We start from the raw sequence: 17934 nt of genomic DNA on the forward strand, positions 1-17934 counted from the left end.
GGTAATTGGAGCTGAAGGGATACAGATTGTGCAAAAGGCCTGATTGTAAAAATTCAGAAATCGCTAACTGTAATATTATAACACAAGAACACTGACTGAAGTTGAATGTGAAAATGATAGATGGAGGAGACCTGGGGGCACAAATGAAATCAGAAAGAAAGATAGACGATAAAGACTGAGATGGTATAATATAGGAAAGCCTAGAATGCATAATGATAGTGACTAAATGTACAAATTTAAAAATGTTTTTGCACGAGGAAGAACAAAGAAATGTCAATACTGGAGGGTGTTGAAAATAGATGGTAATTCATATTTTATAACTTTAACTTGTATGTGAGACTAAAGCAAAAAATGTTTATTTGGTACAAAATTTATATATATATATTTTTAATTTTTTTAATTCATCATCATGATCATTTCTTAGAACATCTGCATCAATTCAGAAAAAGCAATAAAAAGAAAACAGAAAAAAATTCATACATACCATACCCATTACCTCTCACCTTCACTGATCACCACCGATAAGCTGTTGTTTATTTGGTACAAAATTTATATTTTGTCTAGTGTATTTCATAATATAACTTATATGGACAGCTTAACTGAACACCATAGTACTTGGAACTTTGCATAGGGCATGAGATTTTGTAGGTTTGTCCAGAGTGATGCCCCGATAAATCCCAGAGTGATTTGAACAGTGAATAAAAGCAGTATTTGGAAAATCCCCTTGGGGGAATGGTGAGAAAGGGGGAAAATTCAGCTTCCCCAAGTGGAGAATTCTTGATCTTCTCAGAAGCAGTGGGGACAACCAAAGCAATAGGCTGAGCCCTCAGTCTTGGGGTTTGTTCATATGAAACTTAAGCTCACAAAGGATAGGCCAGATCTACTTAAAATTAGGCCTAAGGGCCACCCTGAAGAAAACCTCCTTTGTTGCTCAGTTGTGGCCTGTCTCTTTCGGCCAACATGACAAGCAAACTCACTGCCCTCCCCCTCTCTACGTGGGACATGACTCCCAGGGGTGTGGACCTTCCTGGTAACGTGGGACAGAAATATTAGAATGAGCTGGGACTCAGCATCAAGGGATTGAGAAAACCTTCTCAACCAAAAGGGGAAAGAGAGAAATGAGGTAAAATAAAGTGTCAATGGCTGAGAGATTCCAAAAAGAATCAAGAGGTTATCCTGGAGGTTATTCTTACGCATTAAATAGATATCACCTTTTTAGTTAAGGTGTAATGGAGAGGCTAGAGAGAAGTGCCTGAAAATGTAGAGCTGTGTTCCAGTAGCCATGTTTCTTGAAAATGATTGTATAATGATATAGCTTTCGCAGTGTGACTGTGTGATTATGAAAACCTTGTGTCTGATGCTCCTTTTATTTACCTTATCAATGGACAAGTAAAACATATAGATTAAAGGTAAATAAATAAATAATAAGGGGAACAAATGTTAAAATAAATTTAGTAGATTGAAATGCTGGTGATCAGTGAGGGGGTGGGAATGGGCTATGGTATATATGAATTTTTTTTCTTTTTTCTTTTTATTTCTTTTTCTGGATTGATGCAAATATTCTTAGAGGTCATCATGGTGATGAATATACAACTATGTGATGATAATATGAGTTATTTATTTATTTATTTATTTTTTAACATGGGTAGGCACCGGGAATCGAACCCGGGTCCTCGGACCTGGCAGGCGAGCACTCTTACCTGCTGAGCCACCATGGCCCACCCGATGAGTTATTTTTTATATACCAAGAATGGAATGATCATATGGTAAGAATGTTCATGTTTGTATGTTGTTATGTTAAAAAAAAAAAATTTAATAAAGAGAAAAAGAAGACATGTTGGATTTTGCCAAATGCTTTTCCCCTACTGATTGAGATGATCATGTGTTTTTTTAAGTTCATTTGATTGTAGAAGTATTACAGTTGCCCTATTATAACTCACTGCTTAGCACAGGATTTTTACCTGAGGGCTCTGTGGACCCCAGGTGCTTCTTTTACTGGTTCTGATAACTCCCTGAAGTTGATCCCTATCAAATGTGGGGTTCTCTGCCAGATGCACATAGAGTTTCAAAGGGAAAAGAGTTTATTGCTATGTGAAGCAAGAATAGAAGACCTGTCGGGCTAAAATCTGTCTCTCTGAACTGCAGTAACTGGCATTTTTATAGTATCAAAAGATGGGCAGATCTTAGGATAAGTATAGCAATGCGAGTTGATGAAGTTAGAGATGACCTTGACAAAGTTAGAAATGATTCAATTACTGAGCATGCACACAGATTGATTACACACTTTAGTCACAGAGCATATATAAGACAAATAACAGTTTTAAAAATAATTGAAATTATGATTTTAAAAAATTAATATCACTATACTGTTCATTGCACAGATCATTATCAGGACATAACATGGACAGTGATAACATTGTTAAGTCTTTAAGAAGCTTATACAGTTTCTAAATATTATGAATAACATTTCATCTATACAAATTTAACCGATAGAAGGTTAGAAAATTCCTTTTAATTTTAATACTTCCCGAATACTTCTGTGCAGCTCATAATATAGTAAATGAAACTGTTTTTGGTATGTCACTTTTTACTAGGCCAAAGAAAACCCTCTATAACAGTTTGAAATAAAAGATATCCTTTAGGGTTTGATTCAGAATGTTAACATAGAGTTTTGTTTTCTAGATAGAATACTTAAGATGGTTAAAAAAAAAAAAACCTTTTATAACTTTTCACTAAGAACAGACCAACAATTTAAGGAAATTTTGTTACTTAAGAGAAAGAAAACTAAATTTTAGTTTTGCATTATAGTGTTTGATAAATAGGTTTATCAAATTGTATTCAGCATTGACCACAGAAGGTAAAATTTATTTCCATAAACTTCCTATAACCTTTTATATTCATTTAAATTTTGCCCTTTACCTTACTGCTTTATATTCTGTGAAAATCAGTTATTTCCCCTAAGATAAAACCACTCTCTTAAATAAGCTAATTAAATTTTGGTCAGCAATTGATTATAATATACAAAATTCACTTTTATAAATCTTCTACAACTTTTTATATTTATTCAGATCCTGTTTTATATATTCCTGTTTCTTGATTTGTTCTACATTAGGACAAAACTATATCGTTTTTCTTTAGCAAAGCACATCTTGCATATTTTATGTAACTGCATACATTAAGTTACTAAAAAGATTTTTGGAACTGTCTTAAATATTTTACAAAATATAACTCTTCAAATAAAGTTTGTCAAAATAGTAACTTAATTTTGTTAAACCACAAACGTATTTTTCATTATCTTAGAAGATTTAATAGATGTAATGCTAGTTTATTTTATCAGTAAACTTGTATAAATTTAGGGAGAACATACCCAAGTAGAATAAAATTGTATGCTTAACAATGATAGCTCATAAGGGATGGTTTCCAGAAATACTGCTTTTTTCAGTTAACTATTTTATCAGTATTTTAGTGAGAGATAATATCTATAACTTATGAAATAGCTCTCTTGATTATAGTAGTTTGTCCAAGAATGCAAAAAAATGTATTATTGTTTTTTTATCTCTCTATTGGAGGTTAAATAAACCTCTTTGTTTTTATAATTTGTAAAATTATGAACAACTTTGAAATCATACTGATTATTAAGCTTTGGAAGATATATTATAATTGCTTAATTTGTTTTGAACATAATCCAGGAAAACCTTTTCATAGCTTTTAATGGTATTTTCATCTAGTAGGGTGTTTACATTTGGCAATTCGATTTTATTCAGTTACCCTTACTCCAGGACTATAAATGTTTTAATAATGATTTGTTTTCTGTGGCTACTGTTGCAAAGGTATTTTTAGAAAAAAAAATAATTCTAAATTGTGTAATTTCAAGACAAATTATAAAAAACATGGCCTATTCCGTAACATTCTTTCTGTCCTTATCACTTTTAATCTCCAGACCTAGTAGAAAGAATTTCTAAGCCAAGCCTACAGCTTTCTCATTTTTTCTGCACCTAGCCCTTCCCACACAGCAGCCTTGACTGATTTACTTTTTATGATTTCTGCTTGAATTTGGTTAAGGTTTAGGAGAAAGCCTTGGGGGCATGGATAGGTAAGATAGAGAGAATGTGGAGGATTTCTTCTTCTTAGCCTTTTTCTTCCAAATATTTTGTCTATTTAGATTTCTACATAGCCTTCACCAGCAGTCTATGCAGAGTGGAATTTTGAATTTCAGAGCCCAGGTCTTAAAAATTTTTACACAGTACTACCTCCTGAATCTTCTCGGCTTGGAATGAAAAGGTCTGAGTGTCTAAGCTTAATAGGTTTGCAGACAAAATTGAAATTTTTTCTAAATCCACTGAGTCTTCAGTAGGTTTTAAGAGTTGGAGTAAGCCAGGACACAGAGGTGGGGTAGGCAGGGAAAGTTTAAAGAGCACTAGAAGCTCAGTTTTCTTAACTTCTGGGACTCTAGGAGTACTAACTTATAAATATGGGTGCTTATTTATCTTTAACCAATTTGAATAGAACTCTTTTAAGAATTTTTGTTTGTTAATTTGGTATTACCTTGGAGGTAAGAAAACATACATTGAAACAGATAGACGCAAATACAAAGTTAGACACATAAAAAACAGAAATTTAAAACTTACTAATTTGAACTATAGGGTTTTTTCTGGGATGACTTGTTATTAAGATATCATTCACCTACTGTATTAATGGAATAATTCTTTTTTAGGATTTAAGTTTAAGTGATGTTTAATATGACTTGCAATACCTGGCTGTTGTAGTTTTGCTGGAATTGGTTTTATTATTTTACGTATTCAGGGTTTCCATCACTTTATGTCTGAAGTTTTATAGCTTCTAAGATTTCTTCTTGGTAAGGGTGTTTTGCTTGCCTTTCAAAGGGAACAACAGTGCTGCTTGCAATGCATAAGTTTATATTGGAGGCACTCCTGTTGATAAACAAGCTGGAGAAAAAGTTATTTGGGCATCTAACTTTGGTTAACAGGTTTTTTCCTACCAAGGAGATTGAATATCTTAGGTATATTCAGACAGCTATGCTTTAAATGTTGGGTTTTAAGTAGGCAGTCTAACAGATCTAGAAATGTGTTAGTTTGTTTTTTGCATCTTTACCAGATACTCCTCTTACCATAGCTGATTGGTTGGAAATAGTGTTGAGTATTTTTTTTAATTTCCTATATTAATAAGAAAATCAATTAATTGTTTTCCCACCTGTTTGTCACTCAAAGCTTCTGATGAGAATTTGAGAGAAGAGTAGTTTCTTTTAGTAGAGCCCAAGAAGTATTTTAATACCACAAGATAAAGGTTGTATAGTTATACAATCATTATCAAAGATCAGGATATCTGGGTTACAGTTCACTGAGTTTCAGTAATTTCAGGTATTTCTTTTTGGCTATTTTACAATATACTAGAAAGTAGGAAAAAGACATCTATATAATAATTCAGTCATCTTCATTATTTGTTAATTCTCAATTTCTTAGTTACAAAATTATAGGCAAAATATCTATGTGCTATGTGTATTTATCAAGGAAAGGAGCCTTTTTTTTTTCTTCTTTGGATGGGCAGGCATCGGAAATCGAACCTGGGTCTCCGGCATAGCAGGTAAGGAGTCTGTCTGCTGAGCCACCGTGGCCCTCCCAGGAGCTCATTTTGAAGGAGTTTTCTGTTAGCTCTGTCTGTTTGGTTTCTGTTTGAGAGTATAGCTTAGGTCCTACACGTCATGGTTGCTGATTTCACAACAATTATTTTTTCTAAGCCTGTGATAGCCTAGAGCATTTATCACAAGGACTTGCCTAATCATCTCATTAGGGCATTTGCTAAGCTTAATTAGGGAAAAAGTAGTATTTAAGTACAGTTTATATCTTGCCTCTATCACTGCCTGGTGTCTCAAGCACACAGCAAGTTTTCTAGCCCACCAGGCTTTGCTAAAGTCACAGGATAATGTGAAAGATCAGCCCTGTCTTGCCAGAGCTTTAGGCCAGGTGACAACTCCCCTTGGGAGTCTGACTTTCTCAAAACTAGTGAGAACTTGAAGTCAGCTTTGCTGATTCTGCAGTTTCTTTTTACATAGGCTTGAGAAGAAAGGCCAGGAGAAAACTTGGTTAATAAATGAATCCAAAATTCAGATGGTACCCCTCCTACCAGCACAACCCATCCTAAGATCTTTCAGAGATATAAAGTGTGGTTTATGATCTAGATTTGGCTAGAACAGTTACTGTTTTCTGGGAAACTCAGAAGGCCCTCTGTTCTTTTTACCAGTAACTTTTTCTTAGGTTAGCATAATAAGAATATTATCATGCTTTTTCATTCTTTGAAAGCTACATAATTGAATGATATTTTGCTTCTTTATTTCTTACTCATGATCAGCTGAAATGTAAGTTTCTATGAATAAGTAGGGCAATGATTTCTTTCACAGTAGCGGTAATTGATGTTTTCTTTTCCTTCCTTTCTCACTTGTTCCTTCAGTCAATATGGGGCAGCTTGTTCTTTCTCTTAGTACATCAGAACCCTTAACCATCATGGTATTCTTGAGACAGTTTTCTTCACCTCAGCGCTCATATTCTTTTCTCTCTGGAGTCATCTATTGGTAGTTTTTTGGTGAGTTTGTTTTTATCTGTAGGTGTTTTTTGGTAGTTGCAGTCCTGACAAGGTAAATTGTAAACTTTTCAGTATTATTTTGGGTTTTATTTTGTGTTATTTAAGGATGTGTTCTGGTTTCTAAAGCTGCTAGAATTTATTAGGTTATAAATTTACGGTTCTAAAGCCATAAAAACATCCAAACTGAAGCATCAACTAGAAGATATCTTCACCGAAGAAAGGCCGATGGCTTCAAGGTTCCTCTGTCACATGTGAAGGTACATGCTGATGTCTGCTGGCCCTTCTTTCCTGGGTGGGTTTCAGAATGGCTCTTTCAGCCCCTGTGGGTCTTTCTGGCTTCTCCTGGGGCATTTTCTTTCTAAGCTCTCTCTCTCTCTCCATGACGTCTCTCTCCAGTAAAGGATTAAGACTCACCTTGAATTGGATGGGTCACATCTCCACGGAATCCACCTAATCAGAAGGTCCCATCCACAATAGGTCTGCCCCCACAAGGTTGGATTAGAAGAACATGGCTTTTCTGGAGTACATAACAAATTCAAAGCAGTACAGGATGCAATAAGAGATTTACAGGACTTGCATTAGCCCATAATGATGTGGGGTGAAGGTATTTTAAAATTGCAAGATTCAAAACTGGAACTCATTAAATTCCAAGCTTTCCATTTCCTTTCCTAAGGCTTCTGTCACTTCTATGTTGGAAGCATCTTGAGTTAGAATTATCTGTGAATTTCATTAACAATACTACTCCCTTTTCCACATACTAAATAAAGATAGCAACTAGGAGCAGAGCAATCTCTATAAATCTTAGCTGGCTCCGGTGGAGAATGTTGACTATTCACATGGGATGTAGTGCCTCTCTTTACTCTGACCTTGGAGTAAGGCCAATATTATATATTTGAAACTTTAAGGTTTGCTCTTTTTAGGGTTAGGATTTGCAATGTTAATACTGTTCCAGTCATTATTTTCTGCTGGGCACTACTGTCAGGCAGGCAGTGGTGTAGCAGAGTAGTTGAAAGTACAGTTTGCAGTTCTGTTCTGACACATGGTAGCTCTGTGATTTCTGGCCATATTTTTTGCCTTTCTCTTTCTCACTTTCTCCCTCAGTAAAATTAGGGATCACAATAGTATATACTTTAGAGGGAGCATTTAAATGAATGAATGCATGTCAAGTGCTTAGAACAGTGCCTGGCACATTGAAAGCACTCAGTAAATATTCGGTATGGTTATTATCTTTGTAGTTGTTTTTATTTAGTGATAACATGTGATGATCTAAATGACTTCCAGTAGGTATGGTTAAATGTCAGTAAATGTATATTATTCACTTATTTATACTTTCTCTCCCTCTTGAATGGTAATTTGAATGGTTTCACTTACAGAGTTGGGCTTAAAGGGAGTGAGGCCACATCTGAGCAACAAAAGCGGTCCTCCAGAAGTAACTCTTAGGCATGCCTGTAGGTAGTCTAAGCTTCTCCGCTACCTACATAAGCTTCACAAGAGTAAGTCTTATGATCGAGGGCATAGCCTATTGATTTGGGTGTCCCTAAAGTTTGACACAGTATCGGGCGATTCCCTGATGGTACGATCGAATAGTTCCATATTCTTTCTCCCATCCCTCAGGGGACTTTGCCAATACTTTTTGATTATCTGCTTAATGTACTCTAAGATATATCCAGGTGAACACATCTTTTTATCCCAGTGCTTTTAGCTATCCAACTGTATTATTTTTATGTCAGTAGTTATATAATAAGATAATTATTTCCTGCTATTAATAAAAAACAGCTTTATATATTGTTACATAATTATAAGAAATCAAATCCATATTTAACATATATAATATTCTTGTTATAATATTACTATGACATAATTTGTGCAGATTTTGTAAATGGTTCAGCACTGTAAATGTAAATGATACAGTGAATATTTTTATATATTTGTATAAATTAAATTTCCATTGTGCATGTCCATTCAGAATGTGTATCAAATTAATCATTTGCTTGTGCTCCCTGAGTTTATTTAATGGGAGGAGGCAGAAACAGTTTCAAGTGATTTAAAAGACTTAAAAACTAATTGAAAAACATATATTCAAATTCTCCTGGTAAAAAAAATACTTAAAAATTAATTATACCAGGCACCAATCAAAATATACTTCAAAGTTATCTTATTTAATCCTCATAACAACATTGTAAGGGAGCAATAGTGTCATCTCTATTATACAGATGAAATAACTATAGCTTAAAGAAGTTAAGTGTAGGAATGGGTGCCTGAATGGGAAGTTCAGGTGAGCCTCTCAATAGGAGTATATCCATACATTTCATTTATAATTTAAAAGTAGCCCCCTAACAAATGTTAAAATAAATTTAGTAGCTTGAAATGCTAGTGATCAATGAAAGGAAGAGGGAAGGGGTATGGTGTGTATGAATTTTTTTTCTGTTTTCTTTTTATTTTTTTTCTGAATTGATGCAGGTGTTCTAAGAAATTATCATGATGATGAATATACAACTATGTGATGAAAAAATGCTCATATTGTATGTTGATTGGTTTTATTAAGGAAAAAAAAGAAAAAAGTAACCTCCATTCAAGTAATGACTGGTGATTATTATATCCAGAGATTTTTTTAAAAAGATGCTGATGATTATTTGAACCACGTATAATGAACAATCCAGTGTGAATGTAGCCCTGGATATTAGTAATAATATTAAAATTGTTTAAACCACATATTTATATTTTGATTTTCATAACTAAAGATGAGATTTTCCTTTGAGTCCTTAATTTAGAAACTATTCATTCAGACTTCCTTATTTTCATTCTAGACTATTTTAGTGGGAATTGAGGGAGAAAAATGACAGGGAAAGAAGGCGTCAGACTGAATGATTAAGCAAGTATCTGACCCAATTGAAAACAAAATTATGAAAACATAAAAAATATTGTACCTGGGCGGGCCACGGTGGCTCAGCAGGTAAGAGTGCTTGCCTGCCATGCCCGAGGACCCGGGTTCGATTCCCGGTGCCTGCCCATGTAAAAAAAAAAAAAGGTATTGTACCTTATTATCAACATCCTTCCCAGAACTTGAATACATATATATGCCACTAACTTTCAGAGTTTTCAGGCAGCCAAGTTTTCTTGTTGCCGTCTCCCCGTCCGTCCACTCCTGAGGACTCTTGGCTCCCCTCTTTCTGTATTTTTGAAGCTGAAAGTCTTGTTAGTTTCCATCACAATGAAAGTTCTCAAATGTGACAATTGAAGTGCTCTGCTAAAGGGTTGAATTTTCCTGCTCTTCAGAATTCTGCTTTTCTTAGCTTTGTAATTTAGAGCTGCAGGAGAGGACAATCACAGATATGGTCATTTTTTTTTTAATCAGGAGGGAAATCTGCTTGTGCCCTACCTTGTATTAATTCTCTTCACCATCACTCCTTACAAACTAGAACATCCGCTGCAGCTTAATATACATTTTCTTATCTTTTTTCTGGTTTCTTATCTTATATCAGTTATTTTTAATAGAGTTTTTGAAGAGTCAAAAGGCTTATCCTCTATCCTACTTCTCACCATCCCCCCTTCCATTTCCCAGAGATAACCATTTTTTAAATTGTAGGTATCTTCTATTGACTTTCTATATGGTAGGTGAGGATTTAGGACATACGTGTGCACATGTGCACACATGAATACCCCTTCTCCTCCTACCATTTTCTCATCACAGGTTTCAGTTAAATCATTGCTGAGCCTAGTTCATTGATCAGTCTTCCTTTCTTGTACATTTGCCTAGTTTTCTATGTACTTATTGCTCAATTTTTCCAAATGATTCAACAGCAATATCAAATGTATATCATCATTTTGCTCCATCTTCGTTCGATTTACCTAGACTCATTGAACTGTGTTTTCAGCCTTTGACACTTATCCTATTTTCTATTCTTGTTTGTGGTTTATACCTTTTTTATTCCTTAACTGTCAATTTAGTCAAATTTCAGAAGGAAGAGAATATAAATGTTTGAGGTCCTTTTGCAAAACTATTTTTACATTTTTACCCTAAACAAAGCTGTTTTAAAAGGCCATGCCCGTCAGTTGTAAAGAACTCTGTATCTTCTGCATGAGCTTTCTGTAAACTTACAACTTTTCTAATAAAAATACATTTCTAAAGAAAAAAAAGACCATGCCCCTTCTATCAGATTTTTAACATTTTATTTTTTATATTTGATTGATAATATATTCACATGATCAAAAATTCAAGAAGTACAGAAAGATATGAAATAAAATGTCTCACTTTCATGTCTATCCTTTAGTTTTACTCAATTTTCTTCCCTGGCATCAAGCAGTATCGGTAGTTTCTTGTTTCCTTCCAGAAATATTTTATGAATGTATATTTCTCCTTTGCACACAAATGGTTGAATACTATACACACCTTGTTTTTTACTTAACAGTAGGTCTTAGAATTTATTCCATAACAGTATTTAAATAGTTTCTTACTTTTGTATGGCTTTATTATATTTCATTGAACGAATAGTCACAGTTTAACCAATCTACTATTAATGGACATTTAGTTTTTTTCTTACAAATGTTGCTACAGTAATGATTTATACGTAAGTAATTCTTGTGCTGATGTATCTAATAGGATAAATGATTAGATGTAGAATCTCTGACTTGCCCCAGATTTTAGATTTTTAAACATAGCATATATTTTCTTAAAAATGTAAGACAAATTCTATGAAATGTAGCATACTTTTTTTTTTCTCCATTCAAATTACAATTAAGTCATTTTTCTCCCTCTTCTCCCTTTTGCTCTGTAGGTGTACCAAAATAGGTTTGGGTAGAATAGGAAGATGATACTTTGCTCTTGCATAGTGGATTTCCCTTTACATTTAAGATGCACTATGTTATTTTTTCCCTTTTTCTTCTATTTTAAAAGGGTAGATTTGAAATATTGTCTTGTAGTTTTTCAAGTAAGTTTTATTAAGATATAATCCACATACCCTGCAATTCATCTACTTAAAGTATAAAATTCTGTGGTGTTAAATCTGTTTATTACATTGTGCAACTATCACTGCAAAAAACAATTTTAGAACATCTTTATTCCCCCAAAAAAGTAACCCTTTACTTTTTATCAGTCATTTCTCGTTTCCCCCAATTCTCTCAGCCCTAGGCAACCACTAATCTAGTTTCTGGCTCTGTGAATTTGCCTAATCTGGACATTTCAGTCCAGAAATCATACAGTATGTAACCTTTTGTGTTTCTTATAGTTTTGTTGACAGAAATACCTGAGAAATTTGAGTGAGAAGGTGGTTCTCCAGGTTGGTGTGGATATTGGGGAGATTATTATCTGCCCAAGAGAATCGAGGCAGGTTATTTTTGAAGTGGGCTGGCTTAGCAGCTTCCTGGGATAGGGCTAGTCAGCAAAAGTCAGTTAGAATCAGACTGACTTTCTTTGCCATAATGCAAGAATGTTGTCTAAAATGAGAGAGTACACATGAACTACCTTTACTGCTGAAGGTCTGCAAAATCACTTAGAAGCATGCTGAGGGATTATCTTGATGGCAACACGTTTTTCTTTTTTCAGTTTTATTGTGGGAACATATATGTATAAAGCACAAAATTTCCCATTTTAACCATATTTAAGTGTACAGTTCAGAAGTATTAATTACATTCACAATGTTGTGCAACTATCATCACCAACCATTACAAAAACTTTTTTATTACCCCTGAAAAGAAAGTCTGCATTTATTAAGCAGTAACTCCCCATTCCCTGCCCCTACCAGCCCAGCCCCTGGTAACCTGTACTCTATTTTATGTCTATGAATTTGCTTATTCTAGATATGTAAGTAGAATATATAATATTTATCCATTTGTGTCTGGCTTATTTCGCTCAGTGTATTTTCAAGGTTCATCCATGTTGTAGCACATATCAGTACTTCATTCCTTTTTACAGCTGAACAGTGTTCCATTGTGTGTGTGTGTGTGTAAACACACCACATTTTGTTCATCCATTCATTTATTGATGAACCCTTAGATTGTTTTCACCTTTTGGCCATTGTGAATAATGCTTCTAAGAAAATTGATATACAAGTGTCTGAGTTCCTTTTTTTAATACTTTGGAGGTATTAAACACTGTTTTGCTCAGAATACATTTCTGGCTTGGTAAGGAAAGTCTTCGGGAAAAGAATTGCATTTTACAAAGTTGGCTGACTCTGCTTTGTTATGTAAGGTATGTTTTATCATATTTTTCAATTGAGTTAATTTGCCTATTTCCTATCCTTTGCCCCAAAACACTAGTCAGAAAGCTTTCATGAACTCTTGCCATTTTTGGTTCACCTTTCCTTCCATTTATTTTATCAGTTAAACCACATCTTGAATAGCAGTCATTTTCCTGCGATCAGAACAGGAACAAGCATCTCACACAATCATTTGGTTCTTATCACCAAAGAGATTGATGTGTCATGTTTCCTTCAAGCCTGTGCCCAGAAATTACCCCATTTTCAAATACCAAAGGAATTATTAAGTGTTGAGGGGCCAAGAGTCATGTAAAGGTTATGGCCATGCTTCCTCTTTATGTGAAAGTTCAGAAAACTTTTCAAACCAGAAACAAAACAGCCACACAAAATCTCATTCCTTTAAGCATTATACAGTCTGAACCATCATATATGATCCTCTTCACTGCTTGATGAGTGAGGAAGGAACTACCTTTGTCCTCCAGGGATTTATAAACTCAGAGGTGGCAACTGTATCCTAGAAGATAAAATACAAACAGCAGTCACAGGGGCCATTTGGCAGCTGTCTGTGGAGCAGGCCACAAGAAGATAAAACATTGCTAGCATACCTGGACTGTAGAAAGCAAGGAAACTCTATTTTGTTATTCGCAGCTTTTTTTTTTTTTGCATCTGCAGGCACGGGGAATCCAAGCCAGGTCTCTGGCATGGCAGGCGAGAATTCTGCCACTGAGCCACCATAGCACCACCCTCATGGCCTTTTTTTTATGGAAAGTTGAGAAAACTTAGAGTTCTCTGGTAGAGTTAAGAATTTGACATTATAGGACAAGCAAAAGAAATCTGAATTTTCTTTCTTTCTTTCTTTCTTTCTTTTAACCTGAAAAAGAATATGTTAAGATTTATTTGGTTAAAGGTGCAGCTGGATCCAGGAGCTCAAAGGATGACATCTTATCTTTTTTTTCCTTCCCTTTTTTGGTTTGGCTCACCTCTGTGTTGGTGCCATTCTTAGGTAAGCTTTTTCTACATGTGGCTAGTGGCAATTTCAGGTTAATAACTTAAACAGGAAAAACAAAAACAGATTACTTTTCTTGATTGCTTCAATGTAGGTTTCCAAAATTGAGTCTTATTGCCCATTCCTGAACCAATCTTTGTGGTGGAAATGGGAGAGAATTTCCTAATTCTCTGGGAACAAGCCTGGGATTGTTGACCCCTGGAGGAAAGAGAAAGTGGATAGTTAACCCCACTGATACCATATACTGAGAATGGGGAAGGGCCATTTCTCAAGGGAACACCAGGGTGTCATTTGCAATGGAGAGAATAGGTGCTGTGTCCCAACCACAGTGTCTGTCCTCTACAAAGAGGAAATCAAGAGCTAATTTGATTTTTGAAGTATATATTAGGATTATATGTTCATAGAAATAAATAACTGTTTTCTGTTAAAAACTAGTGAGAGAAAAAAACACATCAACAGCAGTAGGAAAGCTAGATAAAGATCAAAGTGTTATAAAGCTAATCACGTTTTCCCACTGACTTTCATCATAAAGTTACAACTATATTCCTAGAAGGAAACATTCACCAGATTTCTGATATGGGAACTACTGATGAAAAAGTAGTCATGAGAGCTACAAATCTATTGTATATATAAGGTCTCATAATTAATCAGTATCTGCCAGAATTTTAGTTACCACCTACTGATTCACTTTACCTTTGGGGCTCTTTCAGAACTTGGAAGCTGTTTTCTTTCTTCCCTTAGCAAACAATTCTCTTAGCCTTTTCTTAGCACAAATATATTTCCTATACTAGGATGTTCCCTAATTCCACCTTGGCCCTCCAAGAATGTCTTCATTTTTTCACATAACAGAGCTAACTACAACAGTATCACATTTTGCCATCAAGGGAAGCTATCTAATTCAGGTGGTGCCACAGCCTGAAACTCCCATAAGAGCAGTACTTCCACTTGTATAAAATTGGAGACTACACAAAAGATCAGGGATGCATGGTTTAGGAAGACATGCAGAGACTTCCTAGATCTTTGGTGCAAAGTAAAGGTGGGAGCAAGGAGAGCAGAAAAGAGATGGGCAGACAGTTGCAGCTCTGGTATCAAGGGCACCACCTTCATGTCTCACCAGATGTGGATATAGAGCTGAGCTAAAAGAGAGTGTATATCTTATTTATAAGAGAATGGAGTTCAGATGATACCCAAATCGCAGCCTGTAATGTGGAAAACAGTATGCAGACTTCGGCTTGCAAGATTCTCAGTTTAAACAGGGAATGATAAACTCAGATTAAAAAAAATTATAGATTTTTCAAGCATTGATTTTACTCTCTTCCATATACTCTCTCTTCATTGCTGAAATTTATATCAAGGCTGTACCTTTGAGAACTTTCATTCATTCATTCAAAAAAATAGTTATTGAGTACCTGTTATGTGCTTGCACTCTTCAAAGCATTGGGAATGCAGCAAAGAATAAAAACAAAATTTTTGACTCTGTAGAGTTTATATTCTGTGGATGAGAGCAGACAATAAATAAATATATAATATGTCAGTAATATTAAGAGCTAAGAAGAAAACTCAAGTAGGACAAGAGGAGTAAAGAGCAGTAGGAGAAGAGGCCTGCCATTTTATAAATGATAAAGGTGTGATATTTGAACAGAGACATGAGGGGTTTGGGGAGGAAGCCATGAAGCTACCTGGAGGAAAGGAAGCCTAAGCAGAAAATAATGAGCAGGGGGGTATGGAAAAAAGATGAGATCAGAAGGAGGCTAAAGGCAAGTAGGCAGATGGGTTCTGCTCATATTCAGGGCAGATGAGAAGCCATTGAGGGGTTTGTATAGAGCAATAATGGGACCTGACTTATGTTTTAATTGGATAGTTACAACTGCAATGAGTAAAAAGCATGGAAGTAGACCAATTAGGAGGTTTTTGAAAAAAATGAAAGCTAGAGATTATGGAACAGGGTGGTTAGATTGAAGTCGCAAGAAGCAATTTCACCCTGGATATATTTTGAAACTTGTATTTCCTTCCTTAGTTTTGTTTTCTCTCTTTTCACCATTCTTTAGAAGAATATAATTTGCCCCCACTTAGTGATAGGGTTTATATCTATATAGTTTTGAAACTATATAGATTTTTGATTTCCTGGTGCTGTCTTAGGTCATACCCCTACCCCCAATCCACTACTGGGGCTGAACTCAGATAATAACACTGTTGGGGATTACACATTTAGGAGGCACTGGCATTGATTGGGAGAAGGGAACAGCAAGCCCTGAAAAAGGACTAACAAGCAGGATCCTCTCCTTTTCTTCCGTTCAGAAATCTCAACCATAAGCTTAGGTTTGATACTGATCATACCCCAAGATCATGGAAATTGTGGAAATCACTCCTGTCATTGGCAGTTTTACAGAGGGAAGTTTGAAAGAGAGAAAATATACTGGAATGGAGAACTGTAGCAAATGCAGGGTATATGTTACTGATATGCTTCAGATTGATACGTTGGCTGGGGTAATAGCAGTCATAGAACCTCAGAATCAGAAGGTGTTCAATCCAGCCTTCTCTTGCTGCTGTGTGAATCCCTACTCTGATGTATAATCATCTAGCCTCTGTTCATAGAAACCATAATCCATAGGTCATAGAATGTTGGTGCTAGAAGCGACCTTAGAGATCACATAGGGCTGGGACTGGGAAAACTCAGGATTCAGGACTCCCAGATCCATATTCTTTCCACTCACTATTTTGTCTCTCCAATTAAAGAGCAGCCCTTGCTAGTAGAATTACAGGGGTGAGTTTAAATGTCTCTGTGTTCACTAATCGCAGAATGTCTGGGTACCTTTGCCTTTCTACCCTAATCAGTAATCAGTCCTTTCTTTTCGTTTTCATTCCCAGGGGTGGCACTGCTGTCAGATGTGTACCCTGAGAAAATCTTACTTGACCTGTTGGCTCAGTATGACTGCAGTGAAGGCAAGCACCCTCCAGAAACCAGAATGAAAATTGGAGAAATCCTGATGCGAATTGTCAGGGCGTTAGGTGAGTTTTCTTATTCTGTCGATCTGGAAAGGGATGGGGGAGCAGTATTGCTTTGGAACCAAAGTCTGTCTACCTGAAGACTTGTTATGCTTGTATCATGAGGCCAGTTTAGAGGCTGAGATGAACTCCTCCCTTTTTAAGGATTTAGCCCTTATCCAGATACCCACTAAGAGACTGGTAGCAATAGTCACTTCTATTTTCCTACAACTGCTTTGTCTACCCCCCCGCCCCCACCCCCTGCCAGGGTTATGTTGGGGTCCTGATTTTCAGTGGAGCTGGAATGAGAAGGTATATCAGTTTTCTCAGCAAGTGTGAAAGAAGAGGAATGTCAGACAGGGAAAGAGAGAAATTAACTCTAGTTGAATGTCTGCTGTATGCCAGGTAGTCTACACATAAATAATCTCATCTAATTTTCCCAACATATCCGATAGAGGGGTTGTTGTTAGACCCATATTACAGATGAGGAAATTAGCTCAGAGACCTTCAGTAATTTGCCCAAAACACATTCAGTTGGTAAGTGGTAGTGCTAAGAATTGAATCCATCAACTCTAAGGAAGTTGCCCTAAGCTATGAGAATAGTAGTAGTTCAGACCCTGGCTCTAGAGTCATACTACCTGAGTTCAAATCCTAGATTCTGTGATCATAGGAAAGTTTCTTTTCCTTTTTTTTGTAACTAGAGAAGTTGTAGGTTTAAAAAAAAAAAAATTATGCAGAAAATACAGAGTCCCCACATGCCCCTTATTAAAACCTTGTGTTAGTATGATACACTTGCTACACTTGATGGAAGAATATTGTTATAGTTGTATTGTTAACTATAGTCCATGATTTACTTTGAGGTACCCTGTTGTGTTATACAGTCCTATGTTTTTTTAAAAAATTCTAGTAACATTTACACAACCTAAAATTTCCCCCTTTTAACCACATTCAAATGTGTAATTCATGGCTGTTAATTATGTTCACAATGTTGTGCTACCATCACCACCATCCACTATCAAAACTTTCCCATCACCTATGATCATAGGAAAGTTTCACAACTCCCAGAGCCTTAGTGTTCTTACTGAAGATATGGGTATAATGATAGTACTTACCACATAGGGTGGTTATAAGGATAAAATAAGATCATACATG

At 35.6% G+C, this 17934-nt stretch overlaps 1 protein-coding gene across 2 annotated transcripts in view; it reads left to right on the forward strand.

The window, feature by feature from the left end:
- The window catches only part of TANGO6 (transport and golgi organization 6 homolog), a 294759-nt gene that overhangs the window by 147999 nt on the left and 128826 nt on the right, over window positions 1–17934 (forward strand). For both annotated transcript variants that reach the window (XR_013163629.1, XM_077132839.1), the window contains exon 15: window positions 16666–16806. Coding sequence is in view for 1 of the 2 variants with exons in the window: in XM_077132839.1 (XP_076988954.1) it covers window positions 16666–16806 (141 nt within the window). In the remaining variant the exon portion in view is untranslated. The remainder of the gene's footprint in view (window positions 1–16665; window positions 16807–17934) is intronic.

This window comes from Tamandua tetradactyla, chromosome 16 (genome assembly GCF_023851605.1).
Source record: "Tamandua tetradactyla isolate mTamTet1 chromosome 16, mTamTet1.pri, whole genome shotgun sequence".
In the NCBI taxonomy this organism is placed as follows: domain Eukaryota; kingdom Metazoa; phylum Chordata; class Mammalia; order Pilosa; family Myrmecophagidae; genus Tamandua; species Tamandua tetradactyla.